General features: G+C 59.2%; 1 protein-coding gene across 1 annotated transcript in view; it reads right to left on the reverse strand.

Moving 5' to 3' along the window:
- Positions 1-6,844: 6,844 nt before the first annotated feature.
- Positions 6,845-13,276, reverse strand: part of FIBCD1 (fibrinogen C domain containing 1) — a 25,722-nt gene continuing 19,290 nt past the window's right edge. The window contains exons 6-7 of the mRNA XM_008590512.1: positions 8,653-8,832; positions 6,845-8,004 (exon numbers count right to left, since the gene is read on the reverse strand). Coding sequence (XP_008588734.1) covers positions 7,745-8,004; positions 8,653-8,832 — 440 coding nt within the window. The 3' untranslated portion in view covers positions 6,845-7,744. The remainder of the gene's footprint in view (positions 8,005-8,652; positions 8,833-13,276) is intronic.

Consider the following 13,276-nt stretch of genomic DNA (forward strand, 5'->3'; position numbering starts at 1 on the left):
AAAAAAAAAAAAAAAAAAAAAAAAAAAAAAAGGAAGCCTTTTCTTTAGTGACTGTGGGTGAGCCGGAGCAGGCTCGTCCTCTGAGGAGCCAGGCTGAGGCTAGACCAGAGAGCACTAGCTCTGGAGAAGACAGGGCAGGACTCCCCAGAGCTCTTTCCAGAAATGGCTCCCTTGAAAACATTCCCAAGAAGTGAGCTAAGCCCAAAAATTAAAAAGCTCTTTCCAGAAATGGCTCCCTTGAAAACATTCCCAAGAAGTGAGCTAAGCCCAAAAATTTTTTAAAAATAAGAGCTACCCTGCTTTCTACCCAAGCCCAGCTCTCCTAAGCATCTCTAGTGCCCCAGGGCTGCAGTGACCTCTCACCTGCCGCCATGGAAGCCTTTCAATCCAGGCCCAGGCAGAGTGGGGCTTTCCACGAGGCAGTTTTCTGTGGCAGACAAGCCCTGTCCCCTCCTCCCCATAGAAAGCACTTTGCGGATTGCTGTGTGGATGGGGAAGATTCCATCCCAGGTGAAGAAGTCCACCTGGGATGGCCTCTGAGTCTCTAGGAAGGAGGCATCTTGATGCAGAGGAGGAAGTGGCTCTTCTCCACTTTGGGGAGGGGGTCATGGACCCCTTCAAGAACTTGGTAGAAACTGGGGCCATTCACCACTGAAAATGGGACCCCAGCACAAGTCAGGGATCCAGGTCCCAACATCCAGAAAGCGGCAGGAAAAGCCCGGGCTGGAAGACCAGAAGCCTAGCCCTGGCAGGGCGCCTGTGGCCAATCTCCGTGCTGCTCCGGGCTGTTGGTGAGGCCAGGTACTGGTCTTCCCCTCTCTGGGCCTTCCCTGTCCTGTGGTTCTGTGTGCCCTCTGGCTGCCCATGCCTAGCTCCTTACCTGAGCAAGGGCCTGACCCAGAGTTCCTGCTAGGGGACAGGGCGATTGTACTCACCACGCTGCAGGGCTGCTCCCAGGAGGGCAGGTGGATCCCTGGGCTAGGGCTGGACTGGGCAGAGCTGCTTTGGGTCCCTGTCCAGGAGGTGTGGCTCCTGGGTTCTCCCTGCTTTATACAGACGCCTGGGTGTCCTTGCCACCGTGCTCTCTGATTGCTGTGCATTCCTGACCCTGGGATTCCATTGGGGATGCTGGTGGTGAAGGAGGGGGCAGTGCTGGATGCATTGACAAGAGACACAAGCCAAGCAGGATGTGGTCTGATGACCTTTGGATGAGATTGGCAGCATTGTTAACTGCAAATTGTAGGCACAGACCCTCAGGTCCCCTGGCAGAGGCACCAGTGCCCACTCTTAATAATCCTGATGGTCCTGCCTTTGTTAGGTCGCCTCACTCCCCAGAGAGGACATGGGGTGGGCGGATGTCCGCACCTTGCACACCCACTGCCCGGCCGGCCTGACTGCTCTCGTGGGCTGGAAACTCACAGACACCCACAAAACCTGTGGTTGCTAGTCCCCTTTTATAGCAAGGCAAGAAGTTGTTCTGGTGCCGTGCCTCACCTGCCCTGGAGCCTCACAAGAGGTGCACCGGGCAGTGGGGCTCCACTTCCCAGCAGGAGGGGCCAGGGCAGGCTACGCAGCTGGGCACCAGCACCACAGCGCACAGGTTCCTTCCTGTTCCTTCCGAGGCAAGATTGGTCTTCCTCGCTGCTGGGCTCAGTGCCAGGTGTACATTTGGGAATGTTTCCAAAACTCCTCCTGCTGGGTGGCCCTGGGTGCCGCGTCTTTTGGAACCTGGGCTGAGAGTGGTCTCGCCACCTCTTGGCCGCAGCTGTGGGCCTGCAGATGAGGCTGCTAGCCCAGTGTGGGCCTTGCAAGGGCCTGGTGAAGGCTGATACAGTCATGGGCTCCTGGCTGCTCCCACGCTGGCATCCACAGTGGGGACACCAGTGCTTGTCACTCCATGGCCTCTTGTCCCAGGGTTTTCACCTGCTCTGCATCTCCACAGTGAGTGTGGAGCCCTCACGGCCTCCCTTGGGAAAGCTGCCCTGTGAGTGATCACAGGGGCACCGCTGGATCTGCTCCAGGCTCAGGGCTGCACTGCTGGGCAGGGTGCACTTCTCAGGCGGGTGGAGCCCTCAGTGGCCTGTTCACCAACTGACCGAGGGGGGAAGGCGGTGCTCAGCACAGGGGCGAAGCCTTTGCCTGTGGCCCCCAGCCCCTCCCCTCCCCTGCCTGGGGGCCCCACCCTCTCTCTAAGGAGCACTGTGTGAGGCCAGTGGGAGGACCCCAGCTCTGCTGCTCACCTGGCCTAGGTTTTCCCTCTGGGGACAGCAGACAGCGAGCAGGTACTTTGCCAGGTGTGGCTGTCTGGGGGTAGCTGCTCAGACCAGGCTGGGAGCTGAGTATGGAGTGTTCTTCCCAAGTGTTCAGGGGCCCTCACCTGACTGACCTATCACCTGTGTTTGTGGGGTACTGGGATGGTCAGAAATCACCCCACAGGGCAGAGACCCGGGAAGAGACAGCCTTGTGGACACTTCCCCAACCGCCCAAGGAAGGGGCTGGAATCTTCACCCCCTCAGACTACCTGGGCAGGTGTCTGCCAACTGGAGCTAAAGCCAGAGTTGCACTGTCCAGAACCAGCCTTCACCCCTGCAGCCAGGGCCCGCTGCCCAGTGTCTGCATATGTGTGCATGGCCGTGTGTGTGCGTGCGACTGGAGCTAAAGCCAGAGTTGCACTGTCCAGAACCAGCCTTCACCCCTGCAGCCAGGGCCCTCTGCCCAGTGTCTGCATATGTGTGCATGGCCGTGTGTGTGCGTGCATGCGTGCGTGCGTGTGTGCGTGCATGCGGGCACACATGGGAGGTGGGAGACGTGTCTCATTTTCTCCCAGTTGGTGTTGGTTGGTTGTGACACTGGGTGCTGGTTATCCATGGGTGCCCGTGGTGGGTTTCTAGCATGCTGTGAGGCCTTGGGCCGGATGCTTGTTCTCTCTCTGCCTCATTTCCCTCAGGTGTAAAATGAAGGGGTTTGGTTTCCACGCTGTGTTTTGCAGAATTCCTTGGGGACAGCTGTAGAGGTTGGGGAGGGCAGGTGCAGGGTCCATCCCTGCAGGCCATGCCCTGCCCCCATGAGGCAAGCTCCACTTTGCTGTGTTTGACATATTGGGCTCACAGGAAAGGTTCTGCTGTGACAAGCGCCACTGGCCCGGGGGCTGCTTTCAGGACTGAAGCCGGGGCTCTGGGAAGTGACTGCAGAAAGTCCTGAGCATTGGGCACTGGTGCAGGGTGGGGGCAATGTCGGGAGTGAGCACGAGGAGCCCCCGTGTGCCTACCTATTCCTCAGCCAGCCTCAGGTGGCCCTTCCCTGCCCCACAGGTTAGGGGCGCCTGGGGCCAAGTCAGATGTTGGATTTGGTGCCAGACTTCCTGACTCCAGGGACTTGCCAGGTGCCTCCCTGCACCCCACCCCCCCAGGACACCTGGCCCAAAAGGTTGCTTCCAAATGCACTATCTGGGCTCCTTGAATCACGTGGGCTCCCCCCAACTGTGCCACTGTTTCTGCCAGTGCTGGCCAGATGGAAGGACACTTCCACAGCTAGTGGGCAGGGTCCGGGCGGCCTGGAAGCTCGGGGCACCAGTCAAAGAGCCGTATCCGAGCAGGGGCAGCTTTTGCAGCGAAGGCTGGCAGCAGGGAGGTGGCAGAGAGGTGGCAGTGAGAAGATGCTCTGGGGGAGGGAGCCAGTGGGTGGCCATCTCGCAGTCTGCCGGGTTCTCTGGGAAGCCATCCTGAGGGCGTCTGCCACGTCCCAGCGTGGCCAAGCCAAGCAGCAGCCCGGGCTCCTCGAGGCCGCCTGCTGTTTCTCAGCATGGTAGCTCAGATTCAGTAAGAGCAGGACTTGGGTGACGTGGGCCCCTGACTCAGCTCTCGGACCCCTCTTTAGCCACGTGTGGGATCCCCAGAACTGGGTTCCACATCTGGCTCAGCCACAGACCAGCTGCAACCTCTCTGAGCCTGTTTCTCCACCTGACTGGGGACAAACAGGGCCCGCATCATGGGTGGGGGCAGGGGGTTGTGAGTCTCCAAGGACCTCTTGGGGGTGGGTCAGGGGCAGGGGCTGGCAGGGCACCAGCCAGTGGGCGTGCAGGTGAGAGTGCACTAGTGAGAGTCCATGCAGTGGGCGCCTTTGTCGGATGCCCCCTCCGAGCTCCGGAGTGCACTGAGGGACCCTGCCTGCCATGGGAAGCCTCTTCCCGTGCTGGACTGTGCAGTTCGTGTCAGCTCCAAGAACTTTTGTGTGACTGAGTTCACTGCATCTTTCCAACTGGCCCCATGAGCTGGGGCCAGAGCAGCCTGCTGCCAAGGGACCCGCCAGGGAACAGTTTGGTGGCAGCAGGGGTGGGGCAGAGTCAGGCAAGGCCCCCAGCTGGGCAGGTGTGGTCCCTGGGGAGGCAGGTGGCCACAATCACCTCTGTGACTTCTGTGGCCTGGCTTGGGGGTCCCATTGCAGGCATTCCCACCTCTGCCCCCTCCAGCTCTGTCAGAGCGGGCGGGACTCCATGCCTGTTAGGGCAAGGCCACTGTGGAGGAAGAGGTAGTGGGATTCGTGTTCTGTGAACCTGGACGTGGAAACCTCCCGCCACAGGTGCAGGCCAAGGCTGAGTACAGGCCACAGCCACCGCCGGCTCTTCCCGCTGGCCCCGCACGGCACTTCCGACACAGCGAGCACTCAGTAAATATTGGATTTTATTAAATAAACTCAGGGGATTGACACCTCAAATTGGTTTTATGGATAAATAGCCAGTAGGGACTGTTAGTTCTTAATAAAGAGTCTCAGCTCCTCCAAAGTCCAGCCCCAGCCCCAAGAGAGGCCTGCAGGGAGTTTATCACCCTGGGGACCCCAACGGGGTGCACAGATGGTCATTCTGAGCCCTACAGGTGCAACTAGTGAGGTAGGCAGTCCCCATGGCCACCCCCAGACTGCTGGCCAGGTGTGGGCTCATCTATAAGTGTCTTTGCAAAGCCCAGAAGCGGCTCTGCCAAACGGTCTTGTGCAGCCCCGGGGGTACAAAGCTGCCTGGGAAATGCTGTCTGGGTGCTCTAATAAAAACGGTGGGGGAGCTCATGGAAAACAGAGGGGAGCGCCTGGAACATTCAGGTGTCTGACCCACCCCAAGCTCTAATGTGGGGCATTGAATGGGCTTAGAGTCAGAGCCAGGCTGGGTCATCACAAGACTTTATTGGACACAGGAATGCACACAACACTGAGGGCACATAGCCCCTACAGCGACTGTCCCACACTGTGTTTCGCCATGGGTTGCTGTGCTGGCCCTCAGGGTGCCCGCCATGCACTGCCCAGCCTGTGTGGCCAGAGCCAGGCACAGCTGTCTGCACAGCAGGAGGCTAACATGGCCAGCCTCAGGTCAGAACCCCTCCTCAAACCCCTCAATCCCAAGGCCGACCTCAGCCCTCCATTTGCTGAGTCCTTCCAGCTGCTTGGGCCATTCAGAGTTTGGGGACAACTTTCTCTCTGCAAGCAGACGAAGAAACGGAGGCCCTGGGGAGGCCCCAGTCACTCAGGCCAAAGCTTCATGTCCTGTCTCCTGGTCCTGTGAGTCTCCTCCTCACACTCCACAGGCCAGGGATCTGCAGCTGGCCACGGACCTTGCTTATGCCCTGGCCCCCATCTCACGCAGACACGGCGCCCCCTTCCTCCCCTGCCTGGGGCCTGGCCAGCGCCCTGGTTTAGCGGCTGTGGCTGGCAGTTCACGGTGAGCTGCTCGCTAATCCCCAATCTCTGCCTGCTCAGGGACGCACTCCCGGGTGACAGACTCCGGCCCCAGCCAAGCCAGCCAGAGGCCTGTGTGGCTGGCGGTGAGGGGGAGGGGGCCAGGAAGAGGTGGGCACTGGTGATGTCCCTTCTCCCTGAAGACAAACTATAGAACTTATCATGTGCGGCTACAGGGGAACAATGTGAGAACTGCTCCCGGCCCTGTCCTTAGCTCGTGGCTAACTGTGCTGAGGCCACCAGGGGGGGACCCAAGGGTCCTTCCATCCTCTGGGCTCAGGCAAGGCTGAGTGGTCTTTGTTTAACTCTCAGAGATGTACCCTAAGTTTGGGGACAAGGAATGACGCCACTGGCCGATTCCACAGAGCCTACCTGTGCTTGTGGAAAGGACGTTGCAGAAGCTTGTGGGATGGGGGCAACGGCAGGAAGCGCACCGCCTCGAGGTCCCAGTGTAGAGCACCCCCCCTTGGCTCAAGGGAAGAAAGAAAGGGGGAAGGAGCTTGATCAGGTGACATTCGGGTATAGCGGGGCCAAAGGCATCCCACCATCAGATCTCCTGGCCCAGCAGGACACGGTTTGGGTGCAGTGACCATGGGTGCTGAGTAACCTTTTGCACACGCCAGTCCCCTGGCCTCAGGTCTCGGTGGAGATGCCTCTCCCCCCAGGCTTCCCCAGCATCCCCTTCTTCCTAGGGGTCACTCCCATTCCAGGGACAGCCCTTTGCACCAACATCAGACCATGGGCTCCACAAGGCCAGGGCCAGAGGCTGTGGCCTAGAGCAGGCATGCAGGGACCATTGTGCTCAGTGCCAGCCTGTGGAGGGTGCCCATTAGGAAGGTGGGGGCAGGTCCACTGGCCTGGGCTCATCCAGGCTTTGTGCCCATACAGCCAGTGCTTAGTAGGGCCCTGTCCCCTAGTGGTGCCAGCCCTGGCCCAGGAGAGGGGCTGGTGCTCTGGAAGAGACGGGAGAGGGGCCGGTGCTCTCCAGGGTGGCCAGGTGTGGAGGACTGCTGGACCACCAGCTCCTGAAGGCTGCCCTCACCTGTGCCCTGTCCCTGCACCAGGCCCGAGCTGCGTGCATCTATTCCGCAGCCAAGCCCTGGCACGCGGGCCTAGAGCCCCAGCCCAGAAAACCAAGAGGTTCCCATTGGCCTGGCCTAGACCAACGGTGCAGGGTCTGCCCCATCTCCCAGAGGCAGCAGAAATGGGGTGGGGGCTCCGGCGGCCCCAGGTAGGAGGAAGGCAGGAAGCTGGGTGGGAGCTGGGCTGGACCTCATTTGAGATAAACGGAGCAGGCAGTACAGTGGAGGAGGGGACTGGAGACCTCCCAGGCCCACGGGGGCACAGGGTGGGTGGCCTCCAGGGAACTAGCCTCAGCCCTGGCATGTGGTCCCCACAGACATGGCCACCCAGCCCACAGCACAAGCAGCCACGCCGAGGTTCTCTGGGGAGGGGTAGGATCTCCAGGCACCAAGGAAATGGGGTCAGAGGGCATGGTGTTGGGTGGGCCAGAGGAGAAGGGACACTGACCTGGCCTCAGAAAGACGCAAAGGGTCCCCTCTAATTTGCTAAAAGGGAGCCAGGGTGTATGCCCCTGCTCTCTATATCCCCCCAGTGCCAGGATCTGGGCTGGCAAGGTGAGGGGCTGCCTGGTGGCACCATCCAGAGTCAGGCCATGTGGCGACTCCACCATCCTGGTCGGGAGATGGCAGACCCTTGGCGCAAGAGCCAGAGTCGAGGCAGGTGGAATGTGGGGTCGTCAAGTGTGCCAGTCCCCCGTCAGCAGAGGCCAGAGATAATGTTAGCTGCCAAGTCAGGGGTGGGGACAGTGAGAAGGCGATGTGTGATGTCACCTGCCCAGGGGCTTAGTGTCGGGGCTGGCCTGGCCTAGTCCTACCAGAGAGCAAGTCAGCCACGCACAGGTGGGAGGAGAACGCTTCTTCACGCAGGAGGGGGTTGGGGATGGGCTGGGGAATGTGGGGACCCGGGGGCTGGCAGGTGAGCTGGTGGACAGGGCGCCGGCCTAGCGGTCCTCCCGGACCGGCCGGATCTTCATCTCAGAGAACTTGAGCGAGTACTGCCAGCCGGTCCAGGAGGACCACTCGACGCCGTCAGCATAGGAGGCGTGTGCGCCGCGCAGGTATTGCCCATTGAGGTTGGACGTGTGGCAGTTGCGGTACCACCAGGCGCCTCGATAGAAGGCGGCGCAGTTGTTCTCTGAGTGGTCGCTGTCACGGTCCTTGGTGGTGAACCTCATGCCACTGTGCTTCAGGAGGGAGTCACCTGCACAAGAACACACACACAGGTGTGGACACGGGGCACAGGTAAGCCCATGTGTCACGTGTGTGAGCACAGGCACTGACGTGCTGCACACAGACCATGTGCGTGTACTAGACACTCCCCCGGACGTGGGTGTGCACACACGTGTACGTGCCCCCACATATATACACTGATGCGCACATGTGCCTGCACGCCTGCCCCTCCGTGCCCAGCTGTGTCCCTGCGGCTCACGTGCACACACGGTGCCACCTTGGGGGCACCCGGGGCTGTCCCTGGGTCTAGGCAGGCTCCAGCCCTCCTCCTGGCGTTCCCACACTCCCTCTCCTCGCTTCCCTGCCTTCATCTGAGATGAGAAACCCAGCCTGGAGGGGTTCGGCACCACCCTTCAGAGACCCAGCAGGGCCCCAACCCCCCGCCTCCTGATTCCTGGCTCTGTTCTCAGTTTCCGCATCTGCAGAATGGGCAAACAATCCAGTCTGCTGGCTTTGCAGAGGGGTGAGGACCAGGTGGGACTTGGAGGTGGGGATGAATAGCCTTGATCCTGACCCCAGAGGGTGGAAAGGCTTCACTGGGCAGGACCTCGTCTGTTCTCTTGGGTGGGGAGACAGGTGAGCTGTCCCCGTCCTTGTATATATATACCTGGAGCCTTACCCGCAGTGCCCGAGTAGTCAGCCACGGTGAGCGGGTACCCATCTTCCTCGGGGTCCACGGAGAACAAGCCCACGCCAAAGCTCCCGTAGCGGGCATAGGCCGTGGTGTTGTCGAAGTCCTCCAGGTCCACGTGCAGCTCATAGGCAGCCTGCGTGGTCAGGGCGTGGATCCTTTTGAGCCCTGCAGTGGGGGAGAAATGGTAGGAGAAGTTGAGGAGCTTAGAAGGTGACCCCCAGAGAGAACTGAGGAGAAATGAGAGATGAGCTCATGTGGTTGGTGACAGAAAGGGACAGCCACCACCAAGTGCGTGCTGTCAACCCTGGACTACTTCCTCCTCCCTGCAGGCCTGTATTTGGCAGGAAACTGAGGACTAACAGCTTTTCATGTTTAGTTTCCTCTATTCGCTTGAAGTGGGGCTACACTTTCCAAACGTAGGGGGTTTGAGCTGACAGCTGGTACGAAGACCGCAGGTGTCAGGAGGAGTCCCGGGTGATGACACTTTTCATCCCTCACACCCCGGGCTCCAGTCAGAGCCGGATGAGACTGGATGCACTTCCCTGAACCTGGCCCCGAGCTGCTGTACGTGCTGTTCCCTCTGCCAGGACGCTCTTCCCTCACACTCCTCCTCACCTGTTCGTTTCCAGGTGTCACCTCCTCAGGAAGGCCGCCGTCAGGGTTGAGGACCTCCTCTGCCAACCCAGGCGCCCCCCGCCCCCGCAACCCCAGCAGTGTCTGTCCTTCTGGGCCGCAGCTACCTGTTTCCTGCTCGCTCCACCCAGCACTGCAGAAGCTCCATGACAGCAGCGTGTCTGTCCTGGTCGCTGCTGATCCCAGCATCTGGGGTGGGCCCAGCCTACAGTAGGTGCTCAATCAATGCTGGCTTAGTGGCTGAGATGTGGGAGGCGGTGACGCGTCCCTGCTGTCTCCAGGACCTGGCTCTGAACCCACACCTCGCCCCGTCCCACGACCTCCCTCCCTCTGTCCTTCCCCTTCTCAGCTCTCCTGCACCCATCCTGTGGGTGTCATGCCAGCCCCCACCCCCATACTCAAGGTGCTTCCCTGCCGGTGTGATTACTTCTTGATTAAGAGGGTATTTAATTAAATGCCTTACAAGTTATCAGCAGCAAGTGACATTTCATCAGCCTCCCCCTCCCACTTGCCTTTCCACAGCTCCAAACCCCCCGTGGGTCAGCGCGTTCATGCCACCGGGGCACGAAGGCTGTGCGACCCCTCCCCATCTGGCTCAGACAGAAGCCTTCGGTCCTATCAGCCAGGTCCAGGGAAGGGCAGACGTAGCCGGGAGAAGAGTAAGACCTCCTCCAGCATCTCCCTGTGTGGACCCACATTCCTCACCAAGGACCCACGAGGACAGGGGCTTTGAGAGCACAGGGTCTTGCCAAGGTCCCTGCCTCCCCAGTGCCCCCAGGCTGGAGTCTCAAGGCAAGTTGCCCTCCCTCTCTGGGCCCCGGCTTGCACTCCTGTGAAGGGGCCTCAGGGCTGATGTGGAGCCAGGAGGACTTCACACACCAAAGGACAGACAGCAGGTGACAACAGCCATGACCTGGACGGCACTCGCCAGGGCCAGGAGCTGAGTGCTTCTCGCAGATTAATGAATCAAATGGAATTAGAACGAGCCCGATTTCATTAAAGAATCCCTGCAGAGCTCTTGTGACAGTGCCCGGCCACCGCACACATTAGCCAGCTGGCTGCCACTGCTGTCGGATGAGCCCACGACGCGGGAACTACTGTCATCCCTGTGGCACAGTCAAGGGAAAGGAGGCCCGGGGAGTTTACGTGGGCCCGGGTCACACAGCTGGTAAGTGGCAGAGCTGGGACTTGAACCCAGGCAGAAGGGCCCAGACTCTTTGCTCTTATTCATGCCTGACCCAGGACAAATCATGGGATCCAGGAGCAGAACGAGAGGGAGACCGGCCCAGTGGGGGTGCTAGAAGATTCCTTCCCACCACTAAATGGTCGCAGGTGCCAAAGGCCCACCATTCATCAGAGCACCGTTCCTTTGGGTTCGCCCTGCTGGGCTCCTGACGTGCCATCCCAGTGCCTGTGAGGGGCTGCTGGGGCCTTCGGGGTTCCTCCCCGATTCGGTTCACCCTCCTCCCCACCCCTCCTCCCCACCCTCTCTCCATCTCCCCTCTCTGGATTTCTCAGCCCCTGTTGATCTTGCAGCGTTACTCCCGGCCACGTGAACTGCTCCTCCCCAATTCTCGGGGCCCCCAGAATGTGGACCAAGATCCAAGCCCACCATCCCTCAGAGTTCCAATGGCAGAGAGCAGGAAGGAGCCAGTGGATTGAAACAGAAAAGGCCCGCAGACCCCCAAACCTCACACGGTCACCCCAGTGACTTGCAGGTGGATTAAGGATCCGAACCTAAAACAAAACACTACAAAAGCATAAGAAAAAAAAAAGGGGGAGACATTTTTTATAAAACTGGGAGAGAAAAGCAGGCTCTAAACCCCAGAAGACATGAAGAAAAAGACTGGCAGAGGTGGCCACATACAATTTTAAACTTTAAGCAATAACATGACCAAAAAAGAAAAAAAGCTGAAAGATAAATGACTGGGAGCAAACACATATCATGTGCATCAGACAAAGGATCAATAACCTTAATATATAAAGAGCTCCCATAACTCAATAGGAAAAGACAAAATGCTCAGTGAGGTGACCAGGGAGTGTGGACAGCAGAGGGGGTGGCAGTGTGGGGAGGCTGGGCTGACATTCCCGTCAGGACTCCGGCGTCTGCAGGAGCTCATCGGGGCTCCGCTTACATGCTCCCTCCTGCACCTTCTGCCACTGTCGACAGATTTCAATTAAGATGCCGCGGAGGTGGCAGAGGCACCAGCCTTGCTCCAACGGGGTGGGTGGCGATGCTGCACCGGGCCCCACCTGGCTGCCTCCTCCCTATGTCACACACCCACCTGGGTGGGGCGGGGCTGAGGAAGGGTCTCCCCATCCACGTCTGTTTTCACTCACTCAGTTCAGGGTGTAGGTCAAATCCTTGCTGGGATCCAGCACGTGAACCCTGCCAGGGCTCCCCCCACCCGTACATACACACACACATATTTGTGACAAGTGACCTCACCTTTCTGAGCCTCAGTTTCCTCCTAGGTAGGTGTGAGGTGTCGGGGGCTGATATGTGTGGAGCACTTAGCTGGAGCACAGTAGGCAGGCGGTAAGCAGACTATGGTCATGAAGTCCACACTGGGGTGTCTGACCTCTCCTGTAGTCGGGACCCACCTGCCTGTACCAGGGCAGGGCAGAGAGGACCCCTCCCTCATGGACCCCAGGTCTCAGGTAGACAGACATCAGTGACAGCACAGATCACCACCAGGAGCTTCTGTGCACCCAGGGGTTTCGCTGAAAGTCCTCATAGACCTGGGACCCTCCTGACCCCCACGTGGTGCCCAGACCTGGGCTCGGGCCCTTGGGCGGTGCTTCTGCCAGCGGCGGTGGCCTTCACCTCTGCCTCCCTCTCCGCCCTCCCACCCAGTGCGCCCACCTCTCTGTTCCACGCTGCACCAGGGGGACCTCCCAGCCCACCGTGCCTGGGAAGCTGAAGCGCCAGAGGAGACACGGAGCATGCGCAGCCACCAAGGCCACTCGGGTGACATCCCAGCCCAGTGCTTCCCTGTTTATTTTAATGTGTATTAAGACTGTAAACAGAGTGACTGCTAGGGGACACAGGGTTTCTCTTTGGGGGCAAAGAAAATGTTCTGGAATTACCGGTGATGGTTGCACAGCTCTGTGAATATACTAAACACCACTGAATAGCACACTTTGAAGTGGCGAGTTTTGATGAGTGTGACTATCTCAAAAAACGGCCACCAAGAAAACCTCACCCCAAGCCACAACCACCTCCCAAATATATATATAAGACCTCAAACTTGTGATTTTTGAGGATAATAATTATTGTTTAGAATGCAATTAAATAAGGTATGCAAACATTTTTAAATTTTTGAAATTTAAAAGATAAATTTACAGTGAATTTAAAGATGAGTATTAAGTAAATAGTAGTAGTAACAGGACCTTTTTGAGCGCTTATTTGTGCCTGGCACGGCCTGCACCCCGGCTGTGGGGAGAGAGCGGCGTGCGGCCAGCCAAGCCAGGGACCCTGGCTGAGTGCACTCACTGGCCACCCTTCTGGGGTTACACGCTTTGTCCCCAGCACAGCCATCGGGCATTGCTGACCCTGTGGCAGGGCAGTGCCAGGCTCATCCTTGGTCCTCCAGAGGCCTGGGATGGTGTCTAAGCCCCTGCCCACAGTTTGCCTGATCTGGACCATGACCAGGTCCCAGGCTGCCCCAACAGGAAAGGCCTCCTGGCTTTTTACTTCTGGTCACTCCCTACCCGCTTGCCAGGGGAGCGTGGGGCCCTCTGCCTTTCCGCCTTCCTTCACCCGTTCATGCTCACAAGCCCACGTCCACCCAGCGAGCCCACCCTGCCGACCACACTTTGGCTCTGGCCCCGTTCATTCTGAACGCCTTGGTTGCCTTCACCTGAGATACCTGTGAGCTGGCGCAGGTGTGCCGAAGCCAGGAAAGCCCTGCCACCCTCCATTGGGGGGGGGGACCGGGGCCCAGCAGTGTCTGCAATGCACAGGGGTGGGTCT

This window comes from Galeopterus variegatus, unplaced genomic scaffold (genome assembly GCF_000696425.1).
Source record: "Galeopterus variegatus unplaced genomic scaffold, G_variegatus-3.0.2 Scaffold6171, whole genome shotgun sequence".
In the NCBI taxonomy this organism is placed as follows: Eukaryota; Metazoa; Chordata; class Mammalia; order Dermoptera; family Cynocephalidae; genus Galeopterus; species Galeopterus variegatus.